Source organism: Lynx canadensis, chromosome B3, assembly GCF_007474595.2.
Source record: "Lynx canadensis isolate LIC74 chromosome B3, mLynCan4.pri.v2, whole genome shotgun sequence".
NCBI lineage: Eukaryota > Metazoa > Chordata > Mammalia > Carnivora > Felidae > Lynx > Lynx canadensis.
Genome location: NC_044308.2, coordinates 122,107,258 through 122,120,294, shown reverse-complemented (window position 1 = coordinate 122,120,294; position 13,037 = coordinate 122,107,258). Strand labels below are relative to the sequence as shown.

The following is a 13,037-nucleotide window of genomic DNA, read 5'->3' as shown; positions in this document are numbered from 1 at the left end:
AATACACTGTGGGTAGTGCTGGTTTGGGTGTGTCTCAAATCAAGGCGGATATCTTTTAAAGAGATACACTCACAGCATTCCTGACATACACACCTGCCACACATTTGTTACTTAGGAGCTCTGAAAATTGTCTTTTTACTAGTATGTTCTATTGCGAGAAAATAGTTTAAACAATTTCAGAGTTAAGAGTTGGGTACTGGTATTAAATACAGTGTTCTTTTAGATATAGTTTTTTATTTTTTATATTTTATTTATTTACTTATTTATTTTTTTTTAATGTTTATTTATTTTTGAGAGAGAGAGAGAGAGAGAGAGCACAAGCCAGGCAGGGGCAGAGAGAAAGAGAGGGACAGAGGATCCGAAGCAGACTCTGTGTTGACAGCAGAGAGCCTGATGCAGAGCTTGAACTCGTGAACTGTGAGATCATGACCTGAGCTGAAGTCAGACGCTTAACCAACTGAGCCACCCAGGTGCCCTAGATACAGTTTTTAAAAGAGATCATCAGAATATTATTTTAGTTTTGTTGTGTTTTAAGTATTTTTGATTTGTCCAGCTTAAAAAAGTTTTAAGTTTATTTATTTTGAGAGAGACAGAGACAACATGAGAGGGAGAGAGGGAGACAGAATCCCAAGCAGGCCCTGCACTGTCAGTGCAGAGCTCCATGCGAGGCTTGAACTCATGGAACCGTGAGATCATGACCTGAGCTGAAACCTAGTTGGACGCTCAACTGACTGAGCCACCCAGGTGCTCCTGTCCAGGTTTTTAAAAATGTTTATTTATCTTGAGACAGAGAGAGAACGTGTGAATGGGGAAGGGGCAGAGAGAGAGGGAGAGAAAAAACTCCCAAGTAGGCTCTGAGCTATCACTTCTGAGCCCAGTGTGGGGCTCCATCTCACAACTTTGAGAAGAGGACCTGAGCTGAAACCAAGAGTAGGACGCTCAACTGACTAAGCCACCCAGGTGCCCCTGCTTTGCCCAGTTTAGTAACTTGTTTATATGTTATATTGTTAATTTTTAAACAATCTCCTGTCTTCAGTTATTGGCTCATTTCTAGCTATTCTATTCTAAACACATTGCAGCCTTGCTCCTGCATAAAACTTTCAGTAGTAAACATCCACATAAACTTCTACCCCTTTGGGGAAGAGATTGATGAAGATCTATATCAGTTTTACAATTAGTTTTCACAAGTTTCTTTAGGCCATCAAATTGAAGCAGTACCATCAGATTCTAAGTATCATGCCTATTTGAATGCCGTTCCTTTGTTAAGAACAAGTGTTTATTTTCCAGCTGTTCTAGCTTGCAGCATTCAGATAGCTTCCCCAAATTAATATTATCAGTATGAAATATTCTAAAATATATTTAACCCTTGTATCAAGTTGCCTGAGAGGCCAAGAAAGAATCGTTTATTCCTTTGGGACTTTTCATAACTCTAGTACAGTGCTCAATTGAAAATGTGTTCCTGATAAATTGTGAATGACCATCCTCACTGTAATTGGCTGTTTCATAGTTAAGATTAAAGTTAACACACAGGGGTGCCTGGGTGGCTCAGGCAGTTTAGTGTACGACTCTTGATTTCAGCTTGGGTCATGATCTCACGGTTTGGTTTGTGAGCTCGAGCGTTCTCCCTCTGTCAAAATAAATAAACTTAAAAAAAAAAAGTTAACACATAAACTCCTCTGATGAGATTTTTCTATAAAACAAGATTTCCATTAAGATTGACCAAAAAGTGGGCTGCCTGGGTGGCTCAGCCGGTTAAGTGTCTGACTTCAGCTCAGGTCATGATCTCATGGTTCGTGGTTCAAGCCCCGCGTCAGGCTCTGTGCTGACAGCTCAGAGCCTGGAGCCTGCTTCAGATTCTGTGTCTCCCTCTCTTGTGCCCCTTCCCTGCTCATACGCTGTCTCTGTCTGTCTCAAAAATAAACAAACATTAAAAGAAAATTAAAAAAAAAAAAAGACCAAAAAGTAAAAAGCTTTGAGGTATGAGATCAAAAGTACAGTAGCTTGGTATTTTATATTAAAATTCAAGTGTCCCAAAGGATTAAACCAGGGATAATCTTAGAGTGGAAATGGGTACTTAGGTGAAGATGAAGGGGTCAGAATGATTTCATGACAGTTGCTGACCATTCTTAACTGTTTTTCCCTTGTGTTGCATTTCACTTTCTACTTCTTTACAGTGCTGGACCACTCTTATGTAAGCATTTTACTTTTGTGCATAATTTATTTGTGTTACCACAACAAAGGCTGTTAATAAACCACGTGTTTCCCATAGGAACCTAGTACTGGTCATTATTTGGAATACTATGGCTGGTGGCTTTAAGACTATACAGCAGTAAAACGCTATAAATAGTTTATTCTAGGACTGATTTACTTTGCTTCATTTGTAAGTTAATATACTATTTTTCAGGACAGGCTTTTTCTTTGTTGATTTATTTTTTAATTTGCTTTATTAGAACAAAGGAAATTATACATGCTCCAACCATAGCATTTTAGGATCTATTTCATAAAATCAAATAATGATAGAAATGAGCATTAAGCATTGTTCTTGGGCACTTCCTTCTCCCTCTGTTTTTCTTTGTTTGCTGTTTATCTAAAGTATATATAACTTACAATATTTCTGTTGAAAAAAATTATGCCCTGCTTAGATTTTAGTGGATTTATTTTTACTGGTAGAGAATTCTGAAGTTATGCAAATCTGTAAGGACTTAGAGCTTAATCTTTTTCTTACTGGGATTGAAATAAACATTTTTAAACTCCCTTTTAGGTCCATCATGTTACACAAAATGGAGGACTTTATAAAAAACCGTTTAATGAAGCTTTTGAAGAAACACCGATGCTGGTCGCTGTGCTTACTTATGTGGGGTATGGTGTACTCACTCTCTTTGGATATCTCCGAGATTTCTTGAGGCATTGGAGAATTGAAAAGTGTCATCATGCAACAGAAAGAAAAGAACAACAGGTAATTGTTAAGAGTCTTTGATTCTATAAATGGAAGCCTTTTATAGAGATCTTGGTATTTTCACTCATTATTTCTTTAGAGATCTGGGGACACGTTAAAATAAAAATATTCCAGATGAAGTTAAATGAAAGCATTTCACAAAGGAAGTAGAAAACAAGGTTAAGGCATGGAGAAATCAAGGTCTTTAAGATATTTCTAATTTAGTCATCACAAGAATTTATTCCTGTTTGATGGATGAGAAAGCTAAAATTCACAAGTTAAAATAACATTTCCTAAGACACTTCGTGTCAGAGCTGGTACACAGACACAGGTCTGTGAAGTGCCAGAAGCCATGTTCTTTCTGTTCGTGGTACTGTGCTGTATCCCAAGTTGTGGCTCCATTCGTCTGAGAAGATGAAGTTCTGGGGAACTCATGATGTGTTTTCTCATAGACACATTGTACATAGATGTTTGGCTCACAGATCAGCTCCTCTCCCCAAACAAGTCTGTAAACAGAATGTGGTTGAGCTCTGTTCATGGTAGAAAAACAATCTTGTTTGAGTAATTGTAAACAGAGATAATAATGGTGGTCTCTGGGAGGAAAGACCTCACTTCACTTTTCTCTCTATACTCCTTTGCACCTCTAGAGTTCTGTACAGTATGCATGTATTGCCTATTCTCAAAAATCAGCCAAATTAAGGTGAAAAATGCCTGGTGTTTCTAAAAACAAACTTGTTTGTTCTTGGCATGTGAAGTATGCAGAGGTTGTTCTCTAACCCAAGGAATATTTAGATTAGAGATAGATTAGGTAGATAGATTAGATTTAGATTAGAGATAGATTATAGAAGGGCTTCAGAAATTAGATTTTTTTGGTCCATCATACTTCTCACTTTTGTGGGGTTTTAGAGGAGAGAGGCGGATGTGGTGGCAGCAAGGTCACCACTGAGAGAGGAGCCATTAGACACTGGGCATGGATGGTGGTCCCGTGGGGGGAGGGATGGGGGCATCCAGAAATGTGGGCAAAGAAGGGACCTCATCAGCTGCTAGAAAGCCAAAACCAGTCTGTATGGAATTGGGGATTCTGGTCCTGGGAGAACCCAGAACCCAGGCTGTCTTCTCTCTCATGTCAGTCATTCTGCATCCTCCCCAGCACCAGAACCACAAGTTGGCCATCCTTCACTGCGCTGAAGGGCCTACAGTTCACTTCATCAAGAAGGTATTTCTTGAATACCTAATGCAAGCAAAGCCCTGCATTCAGAAGTTTGGTCCAGTAGGCAAAACTCGTTGTATGGTATTGCTGTTACTTATTTATGGGCCAGTATCTTCCTATTAGACTGAGTTGATGGTGGTTGTCACTGATGGGAGCTAACGTTTGCTTCACATAGCCACATTCAAAAATCTTTGTCTACAGGGACCTCTCCTAGTGTGGACATACTTCAAAGACCTACTAACTAACATGTAGAGGTGGGTGTGGGGGTACTGGTTTTGATGTGGAGAGTATTCCAGGCTGAGGGGATGGGGTGGGCAAGGGTATGAGGAATGTTTGGGAGCAGCTGGGTTTTGGCTGTATGAGAGATTGTGGTTTGAATGTCAAGCTAAGAACTTTGTGGGCAGTGAGGAGTCTGGGCAGTTTTTGAGCAGGGGAGTGGCCGGAGAGTTTGCATAGCTGGTGTTGTGTCATGGTGTGATAAAGAATGAATGGGGTTGCATCAGAATTACTTTGTAAAAGAGTACATCACGTTTCGAACTTGTTCTGTGTTTCCAGAGGGTGAATTGACTCTTGAGTATTGGGGCTGCCTGTGTGTACTTGACCTTTGTGTTAAGGAGTCAGAACACATAGATTTTATTAAGTAGTTTTTAATTCTGTTGAGGAAACATAAACTCTTCAGATTTAACGGCTCTTTGCAAAGCACTATACATGTAAATAGTGTCTGAATTGTATGCAGATGTAGAACAAAAAAATAGCTGACTAGCATTGAATTAATCAGGAAATAATTGTAGGAGGAAGTAATAGGAAATATGTGGGACAGAGGGGGGACATTTGCTTCTACAGTTTAGAGGACTGTACTAATTTGTTTGAATTCTTTCAATAGGATTTTCACAGTAGATAACATTAACAGTTAGAACAGTTGAATTCTGCCATTTTCTTTTCTTTCTTTCTTTTTTTAATCTTTATTTATTTTTGAGAGAAAGACAGTGTGAGCAGGGGAGGAGCAGAGAGAGGGAGACACAGAATCGGAAGCAGGCTCCAGGCCCCGAGCTGTCAGCACAGAACCCAAGGTGGGGCTCTAACTCACGAACCGTGAGATCATGACCTGAGCTGAAGTCGGACACTTAACCGACTGAGCCACCCAGGCACCCCGAATTCTGCCATTTTCTTATCAAAGTTTAGCTTTTAGAGGGAAAGGAAGATCATTCAGCCCTATGGTAGAGCATGTTTATTTTCTGATACTGGATTAGATGTGAGAGGGATATGCAGAGTTTTAAGTGTTACATTGGAAGAAGTGAGGGAAAGTGCTTGGGATCATAAAATGCAAATCTAATGTTGCCACTTCCTCATTTCACTGAGTGAATGGTGTTTATAACTGTCTCCTTACTTTCTTCCCCATTCCATTATAAAAGAGAGTCCATTTTAACTATTTATGCTAGTTCTTTATATGTTGCTTTGGGTAGAACTGAATCCCATGGTCCCAACTAATGAGTTAGCATGACTTTGTTCTATTCTATGTAAATTGTAAAAAAAAAAAAAAATTCTTTGAATTCTTTACTGCTTGATCCTCTCCTATTAGTGTTATTTTGGAGGAGAGTGTTGTTTTTCCCAGTCTGTAGTCTGTTTCTTTTTTATGTGAGATGAAGCTACTAGTCCTCTAGAAACATGTATGTGATTAGATATAGCAAAAGGTTGAATTTAAAACATTCCAGTATCTAGACAAGAAATACCTAAGAAATTTAAGGATCAAATCATGGTAGGTAGTTCCCATACAACTTACCAAACTTAATATTTTGCCTCTACGGTGTGTTTATGATCAAATATTCAAAAATGGGAAGGATAGGATATTGGGAAGGGACATTATTTATCCACATCCTGATATGTTTAATTTTCAAGATACAAAAGAAGAAAATTATTTGAAATAGATTAATAGAAATTCCTGGCAGTATTTTATTCTTGACCTTCCTCAAAAAGTAGTTTACTAAGAATATTCTGATGGTTGCCATTGTAGCAGTATCTTTGGAAACCATTAATGTCGTATAGTTGCTTGATGTATTAAGCTGAGGGATTATCAGTTGGTTTGTCTTTTTTCGTTCTGTGGATTTACAAAGAGCTCTACTTTCCATTGTTTTGTGGTGTGTGTGGACCCCCCGACAGCAGTCATCTATTTTTTTTTAAATAGCCTCATTGAGATAAAATTTATATACCATAAAGGTCACCTGTTTAAAACATATAATTCAGTTAATTTTAGCATTACAGTTGACCCTTGAAAAATGTGGAGATTAGGGGTGCCGACACCCCCCCACATGCAGTTGAAAATTTATGTATACTTTTGACTCCCCCAAAACTTAACTAATACTCTTCAGTTGACCTGAAGTTTTGCTGATAACATAAACAGTCGATTAACACATATTTTGTAAGTTATATGTATCATACTGTATTCTTTTTTTTTTTTTTTAAGTTTATTTATTTATTTTGAGACAGAGTACCAGCAGGGGAGGGGCAGAGAGCAAGAGAAAAGAAAGAGGATCCCAAGCTGCAGTGCAGAGCCCAATGCAGGCTTGAACTCAAGAACCATGAGATGATGACCTGAGCCAAATCCAACAGTCGGACGGACATTCAAGTGACTGGGACACTCAACTTGACTGAGCCACCCAGGCACCCCCACCTTTTATTTTCTTTTTTAAGTAATCTCTACACCCAAGGTGGGGCTTGAATTTACAACCCTGAGACCAAGATTACCTGCTCCACCAACTGAGCCAGCCAGGTGCCCCTTATATACTGTATTCTTACAATAAAGTAAGCTAGAGAAAAAATATTAAGAACATTATAAGGAAGAGAAAATATATTTATAATACCGTACTGTATTTATTAGAAAAAAATCTGCGTGTAGATGGACCTGCAAAGTTCAAACCCCTATTGTTCAAGGGTCAAATGTATCTTCAGAAGTGTGCAGCCAGCACCATAATCTAGTTTTAGAACATTTTTATCATCTGAAAAAGAAACCCCATAGCTGTTAGCAGTCACTTATTACTCCCCCTTATCACCCTAGGCAACCACTGATCTACTTTCTGTTTGTAGATGTTTCATATGAATGGGATCATACAATGTGTGATTATTTGTGTCTGCCTTCTTTTACTTGGCGTAATGTTTTTTGAGGGTCATCCATGTTGTAGTATGCTTAAGTAATTCATTTCTGTTTATTGCTGAATCATATTCCACTGTATAGAAGTCATCTATTTGTATTACTCTAGGGATTTCTCACTAGTACCAAACTGTATCCCAGATAAACCTTTTCAAAGAGTTTTGTAGTAGATTACCACCTTATCCTTTTGCACTAGTGACATTAGTAGGTTTGCAAAAGTTTCCCTGTCACCTTTTGGGCTTTTTTGTTTGGAGCAACAGTGTAGCTTTTTTAAATTTAATTTAATTATTATTATTATTTTAATGTTTTATTTATTTTTGAGAGAGAGAGAGAGACAGCACGAGTGGGGGAGGAACAGAGAGAGGGAGACGCAGAATCTGAAGCAGGCTCCAGGCTCCAAGCACAGAGCCCGACGTGAGCCTCAAACTCATGAACATCAAGTTCAAACAGCGCATGAAGGCTGTTTGTACTTTACCATTGCCACTCACCTGCCAGTTAACCAGTTAAGTATTTTTTGTCTGAGCAAGTATCCCTTTAGAGTACTTGTTATATTGTATTATAACTTCATTTGTGTGCCACTCCGCTCCACTAAGAGATCCTTAGGAGTGTAAAGGTTGTGTCTTACTCATTTTTATTCCTAATGCCTACCTTAGTGCCTGGAAAGGACAGCTCAGTAAACGTTTGTTCAGTGACTGAGCAAACAACTATTAGGTTGGCCTGACTAAAGTCATTTCACAGTGACTAAATTAAGAAGGTGGAGGAAGAGGAGGGTGAGGATGTGGAGTGGGGATGGGGGACAGGCTGGGGGAGGGGGAGGGTAGGAGTAGTGGGGGTATTGTAGTTTGTGGAGAGAACTGTCTTGTTTTTTAATATATCCTGAGTCTGGCAGAAGTATTCAGCAAAAGGCATTGGAAGGAAGGAAGGAAGGAAGAAAGGAAGGAAGGAAGGAAGGGAGGGAGGGAGGGAGGGAGGGATAAGTCATCTATTTTAACCCTGTCCTAGAATATTTAAACTGTAGGAGATATTTTTGGGAACAGACACTCTTGTTGCCTAAACTGGAACCCTGAATAGTTACCCTGTTCCATCCCCATTCTTGCTTCATTGCTAAGCTGCAGGGGGTTTGGTTAGCGGCCTTTCAGTTCTTTTCACTGAACCTTCTAACTGTAGTCAAGCTTCTACCCTGGCCAGGAGTCCCTCTCTTCTGCCATTCTGTCCCACCAGCTTTTGGTCTCTAACATCCTTCACTGTGGCAACTTTCCTGTCACTCTGTGTAAGTCTGTTCCTGTCTCAGGGACTGAGGTGTTGTCTCATCGGAACAATGAGGAGTGGTGAGCTCCTTGATCTTGACAGTCTCTGCCCTCTCAGCCACAGCCTGGCTGCCCAGAGCTCTACTTCACTTGAGGCTGCAACCGTTTTGGGTTTGGTAACCCTTCCAATAAATGGGACCAGACTGTCTTAAGCGTTTTCTGATGTTTATATAGTAAAACAAAAATAGTGCTCTTTCTTCTAATAAAAATTTGTGATGGAGTATTTCTCTCAGGTGTTTGAGTTAATACCTTTAACATTAATGTGCAGTATTTAGAAAGGGTTTAAAGAAATGAGATCAAGAAGAGTTTGTACTGTTTACCCTATTTGATGTGAATGGACAAAGATTGGAAACAACTCCCCCTGTTCCCCCAATCCTACTTTGGGAAATAAATGCATGGTGAATGACAGCCAAGGGAAAGTCCCAAATTAGAATTTGGATGTCTTTGTTCCAGTTTTCATTCACTTAATATTCTTGTTGGAAGAAGAGACTATCAAAAAGGATACGTTATTTAAGTAGTAAATTTCCAATTATGATAGACACATTATTTATGGATATTTTCTCAAGGAAATGTAAATGTTCAGGCAATTGTGAAAGAGATGGTATCGGGTACTGCACATTCCAGAGAGTACTTTCTGACTCTGCTCAGCTTTATTTAAGATTTTATCTACTGTGAGGCTTACTTATTAGTTACTTTATAGTCCAATGTCATAGAAGGTTAATTATAAAATTTTATGAAGAGTCTTTTTTAGCAATAAAAATCTTACACAATAAGGCTTAAGCTTTGCATGTTTCTAATTAGCTTATTTAACAGATTAATTTAGATTGACACCAAGTCCAGATCTCAGGGCTAGAAGTTCAACAGTTTGCTAACTGTAGTATAGTTTTCTTTTTATTTGGTTTACCCCTTATCTTCAGGAGTCCAGTTGCTCTAATGTGGTCTGATCATGTGGTCATATCACATCAGTCATAACATTATGCATTCATTTTAGCTCCACCCAGACTATTTTTTTATACACTTAATTTTTAGTGCATCTTATTTCAGGGAAGAAGGGAGGGCTTTACGTCCCTCATCATGGGAATTCATCACGAGAATCTTTTTTTCAAACTCCCATCCAAGGAAAGAAACCTGAGATAGGTGTCTTTCTATATAAGCAAACTTTTAGTCTTTCTTGCTTACCATTTTTCTTTGGATATGTTTCACTTTGATTTTAAAAATATGCAGAGGATGGAATTTTAATTTCAGAATTATTATTTTTTGTTTAAAACTGAAATTACAGTGTCAGCGCAGAGCCAGACAAGGGGTTCAAATCCGTGAACAATGAGATCATGACCTGAGCCAAAACCAAGAGTTTTGAATGCTTAACCAACTAAGCCACCCAGGTGCCCTTAAAATTACAGTGTTTTTATTAAAAAAAAAATTTTTTTTAATGTTTTTATTTATATTTGAGAGAAAGAGAGAGAGACAGAAGCAGGCTCCAGGCTCTGAGCTGTCAGCACAGAGCCCGACTCGGGGCTTGAACTGAACCGTGAGATCATGACCTGAGCCGAACTCGACTGAGCCGCCCAGGTGCCCCAAGACCTACTTTATTAAGTTAAGTTCTTTGACTCTATATTCATGCAGTCAGATGATTATTTACAACGATTTCATATAGGTTAGCCATCAAAGCCAAGTGGTTTTTACCTGATTAAGAGTTGTTTTACCTTGAGGCGCCTGGGTGGCTTAGTGGTTTAGCATGGGACTCTTGGTTTCAGCTCAGGTCATGATCTCACGGTTTTGTGAGTTCGAGCCCGTGTGGGGCTCTGTGCTGGCAGTGCGGAGCTTGCTTGGGATTGTCTCTCTCTTCCTGTTTCTCTCTGCCCTTCCCCACTCTCTCTGTCTCTCTCAAATAAAAAAACTAAAAAAAAAAAGAGTTGTTCCCCCCCCTCCCTTTTTTTAAAGTAATCTCCACACTCAACATGGGACTCAAATTACAACCCTGAAGTCGACAGTCTCATGCTCTACTAAGCCAACCAGGTGCCCCAGAGTTGTTTTAAAGTTTTAAAGTTGTTTTTAACATAGAGAATTGATGCCTTTGTGATTGTTTTCCTTATCAGCGAATTCAATATAATTGACCTCTCATTCTTAAGTGCTCTTACAACATGAAAAGGGAAGTTGTAAAAATTTTCTAAAGCAATTTAGTTAAATTCATGGTATTTCACCATTTGTTGGCAGGACTTTGTGTCATTGTATCAGGATTTCGAAAACTTCTATACAAGAAACCTCTACATGAGGATTAGAGACAACTGGAATCGACCGATCTGTAGTGTGCCTGGAGCCAGGGTGGACATCATGGAGAGGCAGTCTCATGATTATAACTGGTCCTTCAAGTGAGTCTCAGTTGGGAAATTATCTCTTGACAGCAACAAAAAGGAATTTCTTCACTTCAGAATTTATTCTATTGCAAATTGAGTATTCTGTTAAAACAAGAGTCGAAGCTGAGATTACAGCACAACATAGTTTCCTTGCATATAGTTCATCGTTATCCAGATTTTTAAAATATATTTTTCTGTTACATTTGATACTGTGTTGGATTATAACTGAAAATAAAGTTTGACTAATTAAAAAGAAAAACAAGAAGCCAAAGAAAAACTGTCCTGTTATGCCACTTACCAGAATCAAGTGTCTGAATATACTTCTAGATATTTTGATTTCTCGAATGGTTCCAGGATATATGCAATGCTTTTACTTAAATAGGCTGAATAGTTTAGAAAACGTTTCATATTCATAAAACTTTATTGTTTAGATCTCACAAGTATTGCATGGTTGCATTGTTACTATTAAAAAAAGAAAAAGACAGATAATACAGATAAATGAAACATTCCCCCATGACAACTAACCACTATCCCTTCTGCAAATCCACTTCCCCACAAATCTTCACTCCCCAGAGGTGACCACTGTTACCAGTTTGTTGTGTATGATTCCTCCAGATGTTTTCTGTGGGGTATGTAGGTGGTGAATCCACTGGGGTTACGTACAGGTAATTTTTGATTTATAAAAATGGGACCATACTATAGAAATCATTTTATATCTTGCTTTTTTCTTGCTAACATGTTGGTAATATCCTGCTTGTCTGTATCCACAGCCGCTTAATATTAGCAGTGGCTACTTAGCATCGTATAGTATAGATGTATATAGTATATGGCAGGTTGGGCTGCACCATCCTTTGTTAAAAACCCCAAAATTTCAGAGTTCAAACAGCAGCAGTTTCTTGTCCACACTTCCCGTCCACCTTAGGTTGGTGGAGCCTCTGAACCATGTTATTCTCACTGGTGGGCCCAGGCTGATTGAGCTTCCATCATATGGAATGTCACTGGTCTGTGTGCCTGGAGAAGGGGCATGGTAGATAAATTGTGCAGTGACTCTGAAAGGATCTTTATGCAGCTATCCTTTCGTATCTGTGTGGAAATTGCTGAGTCAAAGAGTATGTACTTCTTTTAATGGAGAAGTCCTGCCAAACTGCCCTCCAAAAAAAAAAGAAATTACTGACTGATATTCTTATCTACAGTATGTGAGACTGTCCTGGCCAACACTGGCTATGGTCAGTTTTTAAATCTTTATCATTATCTATACGTGAAAATTACTATTTTGTTTTAACTTTCATTTTCTTAATTTTAGTTTCTTAGTGAGTTTGAGCTTCCTTTCTACTAGGCCATATTCTCCCTACTTTCTGTATAAGGTGCTTCCTTTTATATCATCAGTGTGTTTATTATTACATGTACATATTTGATTTGCTCATGAGTTTCATGAACTTTTATGGTATTGAAATACAGGTACACAGGGAATATAATTAAAGGTGTTATAAACATGGGTTCCTACAACTATCTTGGATTTGCACGGAATACTGGATCATGTCAAGAAGCAGCTGCCAAAGTCCTAGAGGAGTATGGAGTTGGAGTGTGCAGCACTCGGCAGGAAATTGGTAAGTGCAGGCTCTGTTTGGCCAGCTAATGTTCTTAATTGTGCTACTCCGGAGGGAATAATGCTGATACAGAGCTAGAATAGTAAGCATCCAAATACATACTTTGCCATAGTTTCTGAAATAACGGATGATTTTAATGGGTTCAACACATGTTGAGACATATTTATCTTTTCCATTATAATACAAAATATCTCTAGAAAAGTTCCATAAGTATTTGACTCATTTACAGCTTTAATGTTCACTTTGTTGGCTTTTACAAATGGTAGTGGTTAAGAGTGCTGTTTCCTAGGCCTGACCCTGTGGGCATATGAGGGTTATTTAATCTGTTTCCATGCTGGTAAGTGGGGGTGAGAATAATTACTACCTTATAGGGCTATTGAAGAATTAATTCATATAAAGCATTTGTGACTTGGTAAATATTCAGTAAATGTTAACTTTTTGTTATTGTACCTTTACAAAATGTAAAGGTGAATAGATTT

The 13,037-nt window shown here is 38.5% G+C and overlaps 1 protein-coding gene across 2 annotated transcripts in view; it reads left to right on the top strand.

Annotated features, from left to right (window-relative positions):
- SPTLC2 (serine palmitoyltransferase long chain base subunit 2) overlaps positions 1-13,037 on the top strand; it is a 102,386-nt gene that overhangs the window by 25,305 nt on the left and 64,044 nt on the right. For both annotated transcript variants that reach the window (XM_030319674.1, XM_030319675.1), the window contains exons 2-4: positions 2,762-2,956; positions 10,812-10,966; positions 12,410-12,558. In XM_030319674.1, the coding sequence (XP_030175534.1) occupies positions 2,762-2,956; positions 10,812-10,966; positions 12,410-12,558 (499 nt within the window). The remainder of the gene's footprint in view (positions 1-2,761; positions 2,957-10,811; positions 10,967-12,409; positions 12,559-13,037) is intronic.